The 14,255-nt window shown below is 39.3% G+C and overlaps 1 protein-coding gene across 7 annotated transcripts in view; it reads left to right on the forward strand.

Annotated features, from left to right (window-relative positions):
- Positions 1–14,255, forward strand: part of CPQ (carboxypeptidase Q) — a 160,794-nt gene that overhangs the window by 99,383 nt on the left and 47,156 nt on the right. For all 7 annotated transcript variants that reach the window (XR_016465263.1, XR_016465264.1, XM_090137823.1 and 4 more), the window contains exon 5: positions 3,105–3,216. Coding sequence is in view for 5 of the 7 variants with exons in the window: in XM_090137823.1 (XP_089993949.1) it covers positions 3,105–3,216 (112 nt within the window). In the remaining 2 variants the exon portion in view is untranslated. The remainder of the gene's footprint in view (positions 1–3,104; positions 3,217–14,255) is intronic.

The raw sequence follows: 14,255 nt of genomic DNA on the forward strand, positions 1-14,255 counted from the left end.
AGCGATTACATTCTTTTGGCATGTGCTTACACTTCTATATGGATGTTTTGTGCAAATGTAAGTCATTAGCCTGCATGCAATTTTGGAGGGGAGAGCCACTAACATATTTGAAAGCAATGTGAAAAATACAGACCTCCTTTTTAGCTTTAAATGTCTCTTTTAATTATCCCACTTGTATAAAGAATTAGAATAGAATAGAATTATAATATTATTTTAAATAATATAATGGCTTAGAGTGAATTTCAATCATTGCCCCAGACACATTTTATGTATTGAGAGACCAAGACGAACTTAGTGCCAGTGTGTTTTTGCTGTTTTCTGACCGTGTCTTACTTTGAGACACAGATATCAGTGGAATCATTGAAACTCCTTTGAGCAGATGCTGCAGAAACGTAATAGTTTAAAAAAAACAACAGCCCTGCAAAAACTTTCACATAGAAGTACGCTGGTTGCCTTTATGTAATTGCCTTTGGCATCTACCGAAGTAAGTTTAAGTAAAAGTTCATCCATAAAATTATCTGCATTTCTCAGTCTGCTTGAACCTTGATCTGTTTTGGTATAATGTTCTGCAGTTGGTAAAGATGCTTTGCGATTGGAGTCTAATCCCAAGTGGGATTACACCACCTTCTGATTCAGAATTTCCTGCTGTTGCAATGCATGTTGTTTCACAGAAATGAGAAGCAACTCCCTGTCAGACACTCACATTGAGGTTGTTGCCAGGGAACAGCATTAGTGCCGTCTTCTTTCCCAGCTGAAGTCACGGCATTGTTTCTTTTGTAAACTTGTTTCTCAATGAGTTTATGCACTTGATTTAAATAGTTCAGTTTGAAGTTGCATTTCCCAGGAGAGTGAGCAGTTATCTTTTTAAAACCAATTTTTACTCAAAATAAATAAACCATATTGCGACAACATTCATGTTGGGAGTAGACATTTATCCATTATACAGCAGTTGTTCTCACTCAAAGTCTTTTCTATTCCTCCCCACCTCCCCCCCCCCCCACCCCTTTTTTTTTTTATATTTATGGTGTTCTTTGAGAGCTGTCTGTCCTCCATGCATACGTAGCAGAAGGGCTGCCCATGCGTCACAAGCTCTCAAAGCATGGTTTATCCCAGTGCAAATGCATGCGTGTCCTAACAATCCTAACAAGAAAATGAGTGATGCAGTGATCGCATCTGTTTTGCTTTCATTTCAGAAAGATTTCTTCCTCATGGCTTTTCTTAGATTATCTGGTTTCAAGCTACGTTGCTATTGTAGCAGAGACCAGCTACAGAGCGAGAACATCTGCAGAGAAGTGTCCCTGAGAGCAGTGCTGTTTACCAGCTTTCACAAACAGCCTGGGAGGATCACAATGCTACCCTGCAGGAATACCTCCTGAGTAAATCTGAGGCTTCTGCAGAGGATCCTGCAGTCAAAATTCATCTTTGAAGGAGGGGAGGTTTAGGAATAAAGGCTGCAGCCTGTCTGTCTACCACCGCTATGGATTGCAAAGCAAACACATGTTCAGGCTGTATAAGCACAAAAGGGAGCTGAAACATCTGAGAAGGAAAGAGTAAGCTGCTCTTTAGATTTTAATTGCAAGATTTTCCAGTTTCTAAAGCATAACTTTTTTTTTAATGCTACATATGTTTATAAACATATGATGCATTTTCTAAATGCACTCTGATTGGACCCATGTCAATGCAATAAATGTGACTAGTAATTTATCACAGCTTTTGCTAAATGCAGAGGGGCTTTTTAGCTGTGTTACCTGAGTTTCTATCTGGTTGGATGAAAAAATGCATTGATTTGATGAACATGTGACACTTTTGTCTTGCAGTGCATTATTTGCTATGCATTATTTTTAGTAACTAGTGAATGCTTCTTAAGATTTTTCTCTTGTGAAGAGGAGAGCAGTTAGTTCCTTGCAAGGTTAGCTGCGCACTGGCACCATAGGCTCTCACCTTCCAGGAAGGATAATAGGAAAAACTGGTTTCATTTTCTGTGCTAAAGTGCTTGTCCTGTGATGAATGAAAGCAAAGTGAAATGCCAGGAGATCCTTACCCCATAACTCTTTAGAGAGTGAAAGGTGGCAGGAGCAGCAAGTGTTGTTCACCATCTTCTTGATACTGGAATTTTGAGATCTGATTGACATCAGCAGACCAAGGAGTTGAAAGCATCCCTTCACATATGGCCAGTTCTGGGTAGGACACAGCTGGGTGCTTCAGGGTCTCCTTCAGTTTTTCCTCTGTGCTCTTGTTTTTGTCCCATAGCATCATTTTACCTCACTTCACGTGCTGTCTGCTCAGATCAAGCAGATCTCCCTCCTTGACCTCCCCATTCCAATCACAGATCCATCACCCTGGAATTCCAGGCCCCGCTAGGGAGCTGTCTCATTTCCAGTATTGATGTGATGCTGTTTATCAATGTTTCAGAGAGCTCAGGTCTAAAAGGGAGTGTTTCGGGAGAAATGTGTAATGCTATCATCTACTGTAGCCACAAAGCTCTCTTTGCAGAAAAACCATCTGGGATTTGCTGCCATGTAGTTTTTAATTTAAAATAACCTTATGACTAACAGAACTATAAAATACCTTGTCATTGTTGCAGCACATAAGGGACTCAGTAATAAATTAGAAGTCCTCTGTGGTAGGAGCCATAGATAATAGCAATAAAACAACAACCTCTGTCTGGAAATACTTCAGTCCAAGTTCATATTTCTTACTTATGCAGCCAAAAATTGGGTTAATCAAGTTTCATACCTAAGGGCTTAAACGGTTCACAACTAGAATGTGAAAGAATTTTTTCCCATTCTGCAGTGTGGTAGCCTTGTATCTCTGGGAAGCATGCACTTAATGTTCAAGACAGAATTTTTCATTTAAATTTTCCTTACTGTGTATCTATTTGATATAGCAGTGGTTTGTGAAGCAGTAGGATGCATTTGGCCATCCCAGATTTATGCCCAGCGAAAGAGGACAATGGTTTTGTTTTATATGAAATGTTTTTCTCCTCCTGTTTTGAACTCAGAAGTCAACTTTATGACAAAATCATTAAAAAGCTTAAATGCTGAACTGACTTTTCTCATTTGCCATTTTCATATAGATATGTTTTTTCATAATTGCTTTTCCAGATTGTGTTGGTCAGTGGACATCTGGACAGCTGGGATGTTGGGCAGGGAGCTATGGATGACGGCGGCGGAGCATTTATATCATGGGAAGCATTATCACTCATTAAGGATCTGGGTAAATATTTAATTTAAAATATTATTAATGCATGACATAGCCAGAATGTTTTCTATGTTGTATAAACTGGATTTTCTATTTTATCCATTTCTCTGAGCACAAATATTCATACTTAGTATAAATATTTTGCAAGTTTGTCTGTTAAATCTATTTCATCATAGGGGTCATCAAAAAGCTGCACACCAGTCAGGGATCTAGAACGTGCTTTGAGCCTTCAAATCTGAGAGTGAAAGCCCAGTGTAAGATACATTAATCTTCCCTATTAAAGAAGATAAAGCTTCATGAAGTCACACGAAAATCAGCTTTCTGATATTTTTCTTCACCATCAGCATTGATGTTGAGCACATTCTTAAATCTTTCACTGCCTTACACGTTGCTTTTCCAGTGTCTGCTCAGTTAATTTAATTTCCACGCTCATACCTCTGTCTTCATAGATTCTCAAGACAATATAATCTATGTCCCTCTCAAGAACAGGCAACAGTGGCTGGATCCAGGCCATGATTCTACTTCTGGTCTTTTTCTTTCCACCTGCATGTAAAGACAGTCATCAAAACTGATCTTAAACTTCACAGAGATTTATATTTCAGGGTTCCTTTTCCTTGATTGTTCTTAAATAAATTTGTATCCTGCCTGGTCTTGTTCCACCAAATACCTTTAAATACAAGTGTATGATCAAGATGATGGGATCTAAGATTTGTACTTCAGGGCTGATTTCCTGATCATCTGTGCTGCTTTTATGTTGCTGTGCACTTGGGCTTTGTTTTGGGCTGTGACAACTTTCTTCCTTAGCAGAAAGTGAAACCAGATCAAAGGAGCATGCACTTGAGTTTCATCAGTGCAAGGACATAGTTCTGTCAAATTGTGCTTCAATATAGTGTTCTGTCATTTGAGTCCACAATGGGCTCATAGTCTCATCATGTAATGTAACACAGAGATCCTGCACATTATATTATCATGCTGCAGTAGGTTTGTGTGATGCAAAGCAACTTTCTCTTTCCAGGGATCACTTCTTTGAACTTGTCTTGATCATGAGCAGGGTGACAAGTTGACCAAGTTCTGGAATTCAGTCTGTAGATGCTGGACACTTCTGAAGCTGAAATTCCAGCACAAATACTGTCAACCAGGGACTTGCTGGTGTCCCTCCTCCAAAATTTCTGCTCAACAGAAGTGTGAGGTGAAGTAAATCACTATGTTGTCAGTGTCTTCCAGTAATGCTACGGGTAAAATACCAGCGTGGAATTGCTCAGCCTACTGCCTCCTGGTTTGCATATCCCCCTTTGTACGATCTGAAGGACTGAGTTCTTTTAGTCATGAGCTTCTTCTGACTTGTGGGTTAGAAGCAGGCTGCAGACAGAATGTTGTTGTAGGAGGGCATGACCTATGTGTGCCTGTGTGGGGTGTGTTTTACAGGAGGTAGTCCACAAGGTAAAATGAGTAAGGATGAGTGTATGAGCAAGAAATAGTTGAGTTGCTTCTGCTGAGAAAACTATATATAATTCCTCACAGGCTGGAGGATGAGTGTGTCACAAACACTGTAAAAGAGCTCTGAGGGCAGCTGTGGGACTTCAGCTCTTGGTTACCATCTCCCAGACTGGGATCTACAGTCAGGTACTGATACCTGAAATGATCTAGATATTAACCTAATTGGCAGGAGTGAAACATTCAGATTCATCTGTCTGTGTTCTCCTTCTCCTTACACATAGCCTCTCAAAGTTTAGCCTGGTATCCTGCTGCTCTTAGTCTGTCATAGGATTTCTGATCTCCAAAGTACAAATTCCAATCTTTCGCTTGATCTGTAGATTTTTGCTTTTTTTTTTTTTTTTTACTTCCATATGGGCTTTTGTCACTACGCCCTTCTAAACTAGTTCAAAGCAGACTTCTTAGATTGTTGAGTTGATATCCAGGGATGCTTTTCCCCCTTTTCATCAGACAAAGTCGCTTTTTCCTCATAATTCCTTTTTTCCAGAACTGTAACCTGCGGTCAATAGGAATGTTCTAAATGTTCATTAAAAAACAAAGTCAGCTGCTGTTCCTGCTCTTGGCTCTGGCAGAGTTTACATAAGAACCTAGCCTTTCCTGCTTCTAATCAGAAGAATTCATGCACTTAAACAATCTCAATGTTTCTTGAAGAGCTCTTTGTAGACAAGCTCTGTTATGCGATTAGCCACTCTCACGCTGTAGTGATGAACATAAGACATCCTTGGGAATCGCTATTTATTTTGCATTATTTGAACTCCTTATCTCTCCTTTTTCACAGCCTCAGAATGACTGGAACATCAGTCTGTAACTAAAAACAAAATGCATGTGTTTGAATTTTTGTTCTTTTAAAAGTGAACTAAAAAGGATTCTTCTACAGAAAAATCTAGACCTACTCTTTCATTTTGTGTTTTGTAATCTTTTTTTTTTTTTGTGATTCTGGGAAAATTGTCTATGGTTCCTCCCCCTCCAGGGGAAAAAAAAATCGTTCTTGTATTTGCTGATGCTATGCTATTCAGAACAAACTGTTTTGTGTCCCTTAAGGGCAACTTCATGGTGGCACTGTATAATTCTTATTCACTGTGCTTCCTTTCAGGCATGAATGAAATGCATCACTCGCTGCTTGTTCAAATATTTGATTTACTCCAGTAGTAGCCTGTGTGTTTGCTGTACAACCTGTGGGGAAATGCTGTTTTCTCAGCAGAGAAATGTCTGAGCCTTTGCTGATGCCCTCTGTTCTGGTTAGCTGTTGCATTGAGCTCTTCCTGTTACAGCAGTGTTCTGCAGGAGTATTTAACTGGGAGAAAACGTCTGGGTCATCCAGTCTAACCTGTAGACTGTGATGTGGGATAGAACCTTTCATCTTCCATAGGAGAAAATGTTCTTCAGTGAAGATTTTATATCTCATAATGCACATAAAATCTGATCAAGAAAAAGGACAGCAAAGTGACAGATACGCAGGTTGCGTGAGAAATGCATTAGTGAGTTTTATCTAAAACCAACTCCATAAATTGCTTTTTCTGTGTGCAGTAGTTTCCAGCATTATACCTTGAACTATGGAGGCTTGGTTTCATATCCTTTTGGACTCTGATAAATTTCATTTCAGTCATATCAAATACATTTGGCATGGGAATAAACTAACAAAACTGTCTCATCAGTATGCACATACTGAGTTCTTTACTGTTTACTGTAAGTCTTAAAGGCATGGTGCATTGTGTAGCCATGAAAACAATGTCTGCATATTGCATAACAGGTCTTGCAAATACAGGTATATGATCTGAAAGCTGAAGTGAGTATTCTGAAATACAAATTTTAGAATGTAAAACTTGTATTATATGTAATGAGGATTACTGCTGCTGTGTCTACTATAGTCCATTTCTTTCCAGAGAAGTGAGATACTGATACACTATTAAAGCAAGTTTTTTAGTGGTGATCTAATAGCATTTCATCATAATATCAGGGTTACCCTTAGGATGGCCAGTAGTCACAAGCTAGGCTTGTTAATTAGGACCTTGTTAATTCCATGCGTTACTTGAAGAATGATTGTAATTTAAACACTGTTCTGTACTTTCAAGCTAACCCCTCCCCAAACCATTCAGTAGCTTTTGGAATAGGACCAGATAAATTAGATTAATTGAAAAATCATTAAAATTGCAGTATTAATGGTTACATTTTAAGTAGTGCCATTTTCATGCTCCGGTTAAAAGTATCTAATGCTTTTATTTCTAAATATATCATCTGCTTAATGTGCTTAGGCTTTGTTTTCTGACTCTTCATTCTTGGCTTTTGTGTTTGTTTCTTTATTTATTTCAGCTGCAGTTTCTCTGCTATATTCATACCTATTTTTTAGTTCCTGGTGTTTCTGTGGATTCCCAGACACTGTAACAGTCAGTTCCAAGTCTGCTGTAAGAACATATAACAATAACACAATCTCAAGCAACTTCACATAGCGACCTCAACACTGACTTTTTTGAGAGGAAAAAAAATGGAACTTACTGTTTTTGGTAGGATTTTTTTTTTTCCATTTCACTTTTTAACTTCATATGGACTCTGTTTCATTTGGGACAAAGGGAGGCAGCCTGGAGGCAGAGGACAAAGCATCTGGAGGTGAATTCCACACCCCAGTGATGAGAAAGAAGCGACTACCAGTGGTGCTCAATCTCTCCTCCTCCTCCAGAGAAAAAGCATAGACCATAGCAAATGCCTTCTTCTGGATGGATTGCAATTCACTGAGGTGAATCTTTCTCCATGTGGCTATTGCATAGCTGCTCGGTACAGAAACTGAACCCCACATTTTCTGTTCTGTGTGTTTACAGCTTTACTCTGGGGAAAAAAAAAAAAGCTTTCCACAGCATACAGTGTATTGATAAATGTCCGCTCTGCTCTGTACGTTTGTTGGTATGGCTCTTTCCACTGCCTGCCTGTCTGAACTCACAAACATCCACCAAAAAGTGGCCATTCTGTCCAATGTTATCTGGTCTTTTCTCTCAGTTAATGCACAAGTTTAACGAAGCACGAAGGAAAGAAAAATGCTATTTTTTTCATAAAATCATAGAATCACAAGGTTGGAAAGGGCCTACAAGCTCATCTAGTCTCCCATCACCTTTGCTACCACAAGCATTAACCCATATCTCACAGCTCCTCATCCAGACGCCTCTTGAACACTGCCAGGGACGGCGACTCCACCACCTCCCTGGGCAGCCATTCCAGTGCCTGACCACTCTCTGAGAGGAAAAGTTCTTCCTCATGTCTAATCAAAATCTCTGGTACAACTTGTGGCCATTTCCCCGGGTCCTGTTAGTTGCCTGAGAGAAGAGGCTGACCCCCTCCTCATCACAACCTCCTTTCAGGAAGTTGTAGAGTGCAGTGAGGTCTCCCCTGAGCCTCCTGTTCTCCAGACTAGCATATCTGAAGCTTGTATGTGCCACTGATCAGCAAGATCCCTGGCAGGCTATTTAGTGGTTTATTTGTCTGAAAAACCAAGAACTGGAGGCATTTCCACAAAAGTTGTTAATGTGAAGAAAGATGAAAGTATCAGCCAGTTGCTACTCTTTTTTTCATAGAGAAGGGAATGAAGAGACCTTTAGAGGCACTGAGGCACCTTTCCTGGTTTGAACTGGTAAAGTCTCTTTCTTTCAGTGGAGCTGTGACTGTTGTGGTTATCTGAGGACTTCTGATGCTTAAGAAAATGCTCTTCAGTACTGTAGGCAGGGTTTGCAAGGCAGTAAGCTTGTGCAAATGTGTAGTTTGCCTGGAAACTGTGTCAGCTGCCACCTTCGCCAACCCTCTTCAATCTTTAACTTTTTGATCAATTCTAACTAAATTTGATAGAGGCATAGAAATATTTACAATATGGAGTTCTGAAGTGTTCTTTGCAAATGCATGAATGAGGAAAAATGGATGAGTGCCTTTATGTCTCAACAGAGGGAAAGGCAGGAAGAAGCTCTGCTTTTATCCTTTCTGAGTGATGATAGGTGCATGTTTAATCAGCACACATATAACCAGGGTTATTTTCTTTTAGCTGTGTCTACAAGGCTTGTGGAGTAATGGCAAATACTACTATGGCAGTAGTGAGAATATTGTTTGGGGTAATTTATAGATAATGGGAAGGCACTGGGGTATTTTTGGGAGGAATGCCTGAAGGATTCCTGTCTTTGAGTAGAGGTAATCCATGGGTATTGCACAAACCGTGATGCAGTGGAGGGTACTTGGAGTTGTAGAGAAGACAGCACACAAGCAAATGTTTCCTAGAAGCTTCAAACTCATCCTGTTTTCAGATTGGATTTATGACTCTCCCGTTTTACATTTGTTAGTTTATGTTGAAAAGGTGTCTTTGGAGATAATGAATGCCATTTACCTCAGCACTTTGATGTTACAGCCATTACTGCTCTGGTGTTGTCTAAATCATACTTTCTTGTTCCTGTGTCACATGAGGTTTACAAAAGAATTTGCATTTCCAGGTGAGGTGCAAGACTGATTAAACAGCTCTTCATAAAAAGTCTCCATAAAATTGTCCTTAACATTATCTTGCTGCCCTACTTTGCCTTTAGTTAGCCCTGCAGGTTGGACTGGCAGCCTGTGGGACTCAGTGCTGCTCTAAATGATGGTTGCCTGTTTCTTTTTTGTGCTCCTTTCCCACCATTTCAAGCCTGCTGCTGCCATGGTGGTCTTCCTTGGGATTAATACTTGCTGACAGTGTTTTTGAGCAAGAAACAGGTAGTACATATCCAGTGATCTTGGAGCTGTAGTACTGCTTTCTCTTCGCTTCTAATCCAGCTGCATTCCTGCATCTCATGGCCTTGGTGGGTTCTTTCCACCTGAGGCCGTAGGTGCCCTCCCAGAGGAACACATGGGTGAAGTTCTGGCAAAGCCACCTTCTCCTCAGGCTCTAGAAACACAGGACTTTCATCCTTAAAGGGAGCTTGGGGAACTGAATAATGAGAATAACACTGAAAAGCCTTTAGGAGGTGATCATATGGCAGTGTCAGCTTTCCAAGCATAACATTTTATGTCTTTTAACCGTAGTAGAGAGCACTAACTGGAGTTAGTGCTACATTCAGTTTTGATTGATGAATTTCACTGCTTTCTTCTGAAAATATTCAGACATTGTAACTGCTGTCTCTCTTTTTAATTGAAAAAGCTGGAGCCAAATTTCAGGGTTTTTTTTTTTTCCGCTGAGAAGAGAAGCTGTTGGGGTCTGTTGCTACTTGACACTACAGTCTGGGTTATTTCCAGAGTCTCACCTCTGCTAACATAAGAATGAAATAGTTGACAGTCTTTTGTTCACATCTCAGGTTTCTTTCAGGAACTTTTATGCAGAACCTCTCCTTTTTCAGAGATGTGCTTTCTACCTTTGCATGGCTGTCTATGGGTCTAACTTGTTAGTCAACTTATGATATTCTTCCAAGCCCACAGGGTGACGTGTCCACTCACTGCTGCTTAGCCTGGGATTTTCATGAGTCAATTTTCCTATAGATGTATACAAGGATCTGGTACGACCAGCTTTCTGTTTCTTAGTATAAAAACACATAAAACTGAAGAAGTGTTTTTAAACTTATGCACATAAGAATTTCAAGGTGCAACCTGTATTACATTTTATGTAACTCATAACGAGTTGATTAGGCAATTTTTCCACTTTAAAACTTATTTTAAATTGAATATGTAATTCTCCTCTGAATTATATCCATTACTAATGTGACTCAGAAACCATAAGACAGATTACTATTCAGTTCACAGTAGTCTTTGTATGAAGTTACATTTCTCAGTCCAAATTCACTGGCTAATATATGAGAACTAAAGAAATATTTTATTAAAAAAGTATTTATTGGAGTCATTCTTTTTCTGCTAGTTTAATTGAAGTCATATAACTACAATTTTAACCTACTTTATAAAACTGTTGTTAAATGAGTTTCTGCATTTTCTGTAGCTGCAGAGGTGTAGTTGTTACTGTCTCAGATATGTTGTGGAACATCATTAAATGATTGCTTTTATAGTAGACTTGTTTTTATTAAATATTCCTGATAATAACTCCTTGTTCTTGCATTCTTTCCACTTCCCCAAAGCTTCAAATTTTATTCTGACCTTCATATTTTGCAGATCTGCTAAATCTACTTAATATGAAATATTATTAATATGTGTGTGCTGTTTCACTTCAACTACATTTAAACCTTCATTTCAACATGCAACTGAATGCGTATTTGGCAAATACTGAAGTTTTCAGCTTCCATACTGAGCTGGCATAGCAGGGAGGTGACTGCAGACCTACGAAGTTGTTAATTGAGCAGTAGATTTAGGCTTACTGCCCTCCTTAGCTGTGCTGCCCTGTGTCCTGCAGAGTGCTCCTATGCTGCAAGCTTTAACTTAGTGAGGAAATTCAAGTTAAAAAGTGTGCTTTATATATGAAAATATTAAAAACCTGGTGATAGAAATTATTATGATCTTTTTTTTTTCCCCCACCAAATTTATAGCCCAGCCAGCGTGGTGAATGCTGGAAAACTTCCTGGATGAAGTCAGAGGGATCTTGTCCTTGCTGTCAAGATTTTTAGGCTGTATGTTTTCCATATGGCCAAATGAGTTGTGGTTGGTGCATGTTCTGAGCTATCAGCTCTGAGGACAGTGTAGATGTCATAACAGATTTGAGCTGCTGTCAGTGCAAACAGAGGGACAGCAGAAGCAGAAGGTAGAGCCACAACACAGAAAAGGTCAAACCGCATTTAATGCTTGTAATGTCAGAGGGAGTGAGGGAGAGGGGCCTGTATTGCCTTTTCTGCTCAGCGAGAATTTTATGAGATCTTTGAGTACCTTTCAGGAAGAAGGCTTTTCCTGAAGGAAAATAAGGTGGACTTTCAGTGTGGACTTTGTGACACCCATGCTGCAAACAGCAAGCACAGAAGAGCGTTTTCCAGGGCTCCTGCTGGCGCTGCCCCTGAGCCGTGTGGGCCGGTGGCTCTGAGGCAGCACCTCAGCAGCGCCTGCTGCAGCCCAAAGCACGGGGCCCTGCGCCCTGCTTCCCTCTTCTCTTCATCTCCCCAATTAAAAGGCTTAATATGTGTTAGATTTAGTTCCTATACTTGCAAATCATTCACAGCTTTCCCCTCTAGTCTTGTAAGTACAACTCCTTCCTTGACATTTCCTCTTGGATATTCCATCGTTTTCTAAAAATAAATCTACCTCAAACTTCTCATGTTCCTCGTTTCCAGTCTTCTGTAAAACTTCCCTTCCCAGTCTGTCATAAGTTCATCAGCCTGCTCTCTTCTAAAAAGAAAAATTTCCTTGGGTTAATCTCTGCTTTAGTAGTGCTGCACGCCTGCCTCTCCAGCTATCGACCCCCTTCAGTATAGATCCCAGTCCTTCCTAAATCTCGAGTCTTGCCTCGTACCCCACTTACCTCAGCCCTTGCTATTTCCATGCCCCTTTTTTTTTCAGACGCCTGTCCAAAGATGTTCCATTCTGTGACTGAGGCTGGCGTGTCCTTTTCCCACCCAAAACACTCCACAGAAGGAAGCCCTTCTCTGGCATCTGCCATGGTGGCAATGCAGACCCTCACCTGCTGGCACTGCCCACTTGGCTTGGCTCAGTTTTCCTTTCCTACTTTCCAGCATCTGTTCTGCCCATTTTCTGTCTTTTTCTTCTTGCGGTTTCATGTCTTTTCTCCAGTTTATCCTTTTAGACAGCCTGGCTTTCTGTGAGGCCCAGGAGAGCTCTTTTATTTTTATTTTTTTCACTATACACCATTATGACTGCCTGATTTCTTCACTTCCAAGTATCCTATACAACCAACACTTCGTCTTCAGTACTACAAGCAAAACCTGCATAATGGAACAAAGAAAAATCAAGTAGATTACATTATATAAGAAAACAAAGGCAGTTTCACAGTCAAAAACCTGCTACTCTACTTTTCTTTTAGGTTCTCCAGAGAATTACAGCTATATCGTAGTCATGGTTTAAGTAATACTGACATTTTTTGCAGTGCTTTGTCTTCTCAAAGCTTTTAACTTTGCTAGATCATTGTTCTTCACTGAATTTTGAAGCAATAAACATTTCTTAATGCAAGATCTTAGGAGATAGACTTTTCAGCACAAATAGTAAGATTAGGTTTGTCTGAATCATAGGGGATTTTCTTTCTACTAGCAGAACAAAAGCACAAATCCTGCCATTTTACAGTGAAGGAAATTTAAAATTTACATTGCTGATTCTCATTTTGATTAAAAAAAAAAAAAGACAATTCAACTTCTCCCTCCTGGCTTATGTTTTGTTATGAGAGTGGGGCACTTTTTTTTTTTTTTTTTTACATAGTCTGTGACATATTATTATAATTTATACCAGATATATGTTTCATTTTTGCTGTATGGGAATCTCAATTCTATCAAGCATGAGCAATATGCGTAGAACATAAAATGCAGATTTTGCATAGTGCCCTGTTAAGTACTCTGTCACAGGTAGGTCATCCACAGCTGTGGGAACCTATGTGGATTTAATAAACGTTATAATGTTTGGAAAATATCCGTTTGCTATTTCAAATTGATGTAAGATGTATATACATGCATGTATACATATGTGTACTTTCCCATATTATTTGCTGGCACTCACACTTTATGTAAATTATGAAGAAAAAAAAAAGGCTTTTGCAAAATACTTCATTGCAGTTGATGGTTGAAATCAGGAAGAATAGTTAATACCTTTAGTACAATTATAAATCTTCTTTTTCACAATAATTTGATATTTTGGCTAACCTAGGCTTGCTGCTGACTTTTGCAAGTCTTGAGCACATTAGGGTAATTTAAAAGAAACAGAACACGAAATCGTTAATAGCTACATCAAAGTATGACTGTACTGGTCAGGGCAATCATCAAGCACAGCACTGGAGACAGCAAAAGGGCTGTCAGCCACTCCAGCACTGAGGAAGTACAATACAGACATGTCCTGGTGTACTTAATACACATATCCTGAGTCACTGATGGACTATGGGAATGGTTTTTTTTCATGTTTTAACTTAGGAGACAAGATGCCCTACAGTATTTATTTTACTTGGGATAAATTGTATATATATATAGGAATCTGATCACCCAAATGCACCTTTGTGCTAAATTATGACTATGTTTCCTAGTCAAGAGTAAGGTGGATGGTAAAAAAAGATACTTCATTTTTTTTTTAATATTGAAAACGTGAAGATTTCTAAACTAATCTATAGCTGAGTGAATATCTATTTATGTTTTGGCTTTAGTTTAAGGTATGTGAGTTTAAAAAGAACATTTTATTTGTGTACCTGCTGTCATGTTTTGAATGTTGTCCTCCTGTAAAACTCCTGCTATTCTTTTTACTGAAATACTGCAGTAGGATGGAAGCAGTGGGTATATGGTGGTCTTGAGTAGATGCTGAGCTCTGCAACTTCCACTTGTTAATTTCAGTTCTGAGTGACCCAGAAAGGCCACAACAGGGTCCTTGCATTGATGCAGAGTATAGTTATAACCTCTTGAATTTTCCAAAATTATCCATATACTTTAATATTTCAGAAACTTGAAAAAAAATTTTTTCTGATGTCCTTTGTTTCAGACTATGTCATA

Source organism: Phasianus colchicus, chromosome 3 (assembly GCF_987193195.1).
Source record: "Phasianus colchicus chromosome 3, bPhaCol1.hap1.1, whole genome shotgun sequence".
NCBI lineage: Eukaryota > Metazoa > Chordata > Aves > Galliformes > Phasianidae > Phasianus > Phasianus colchicus.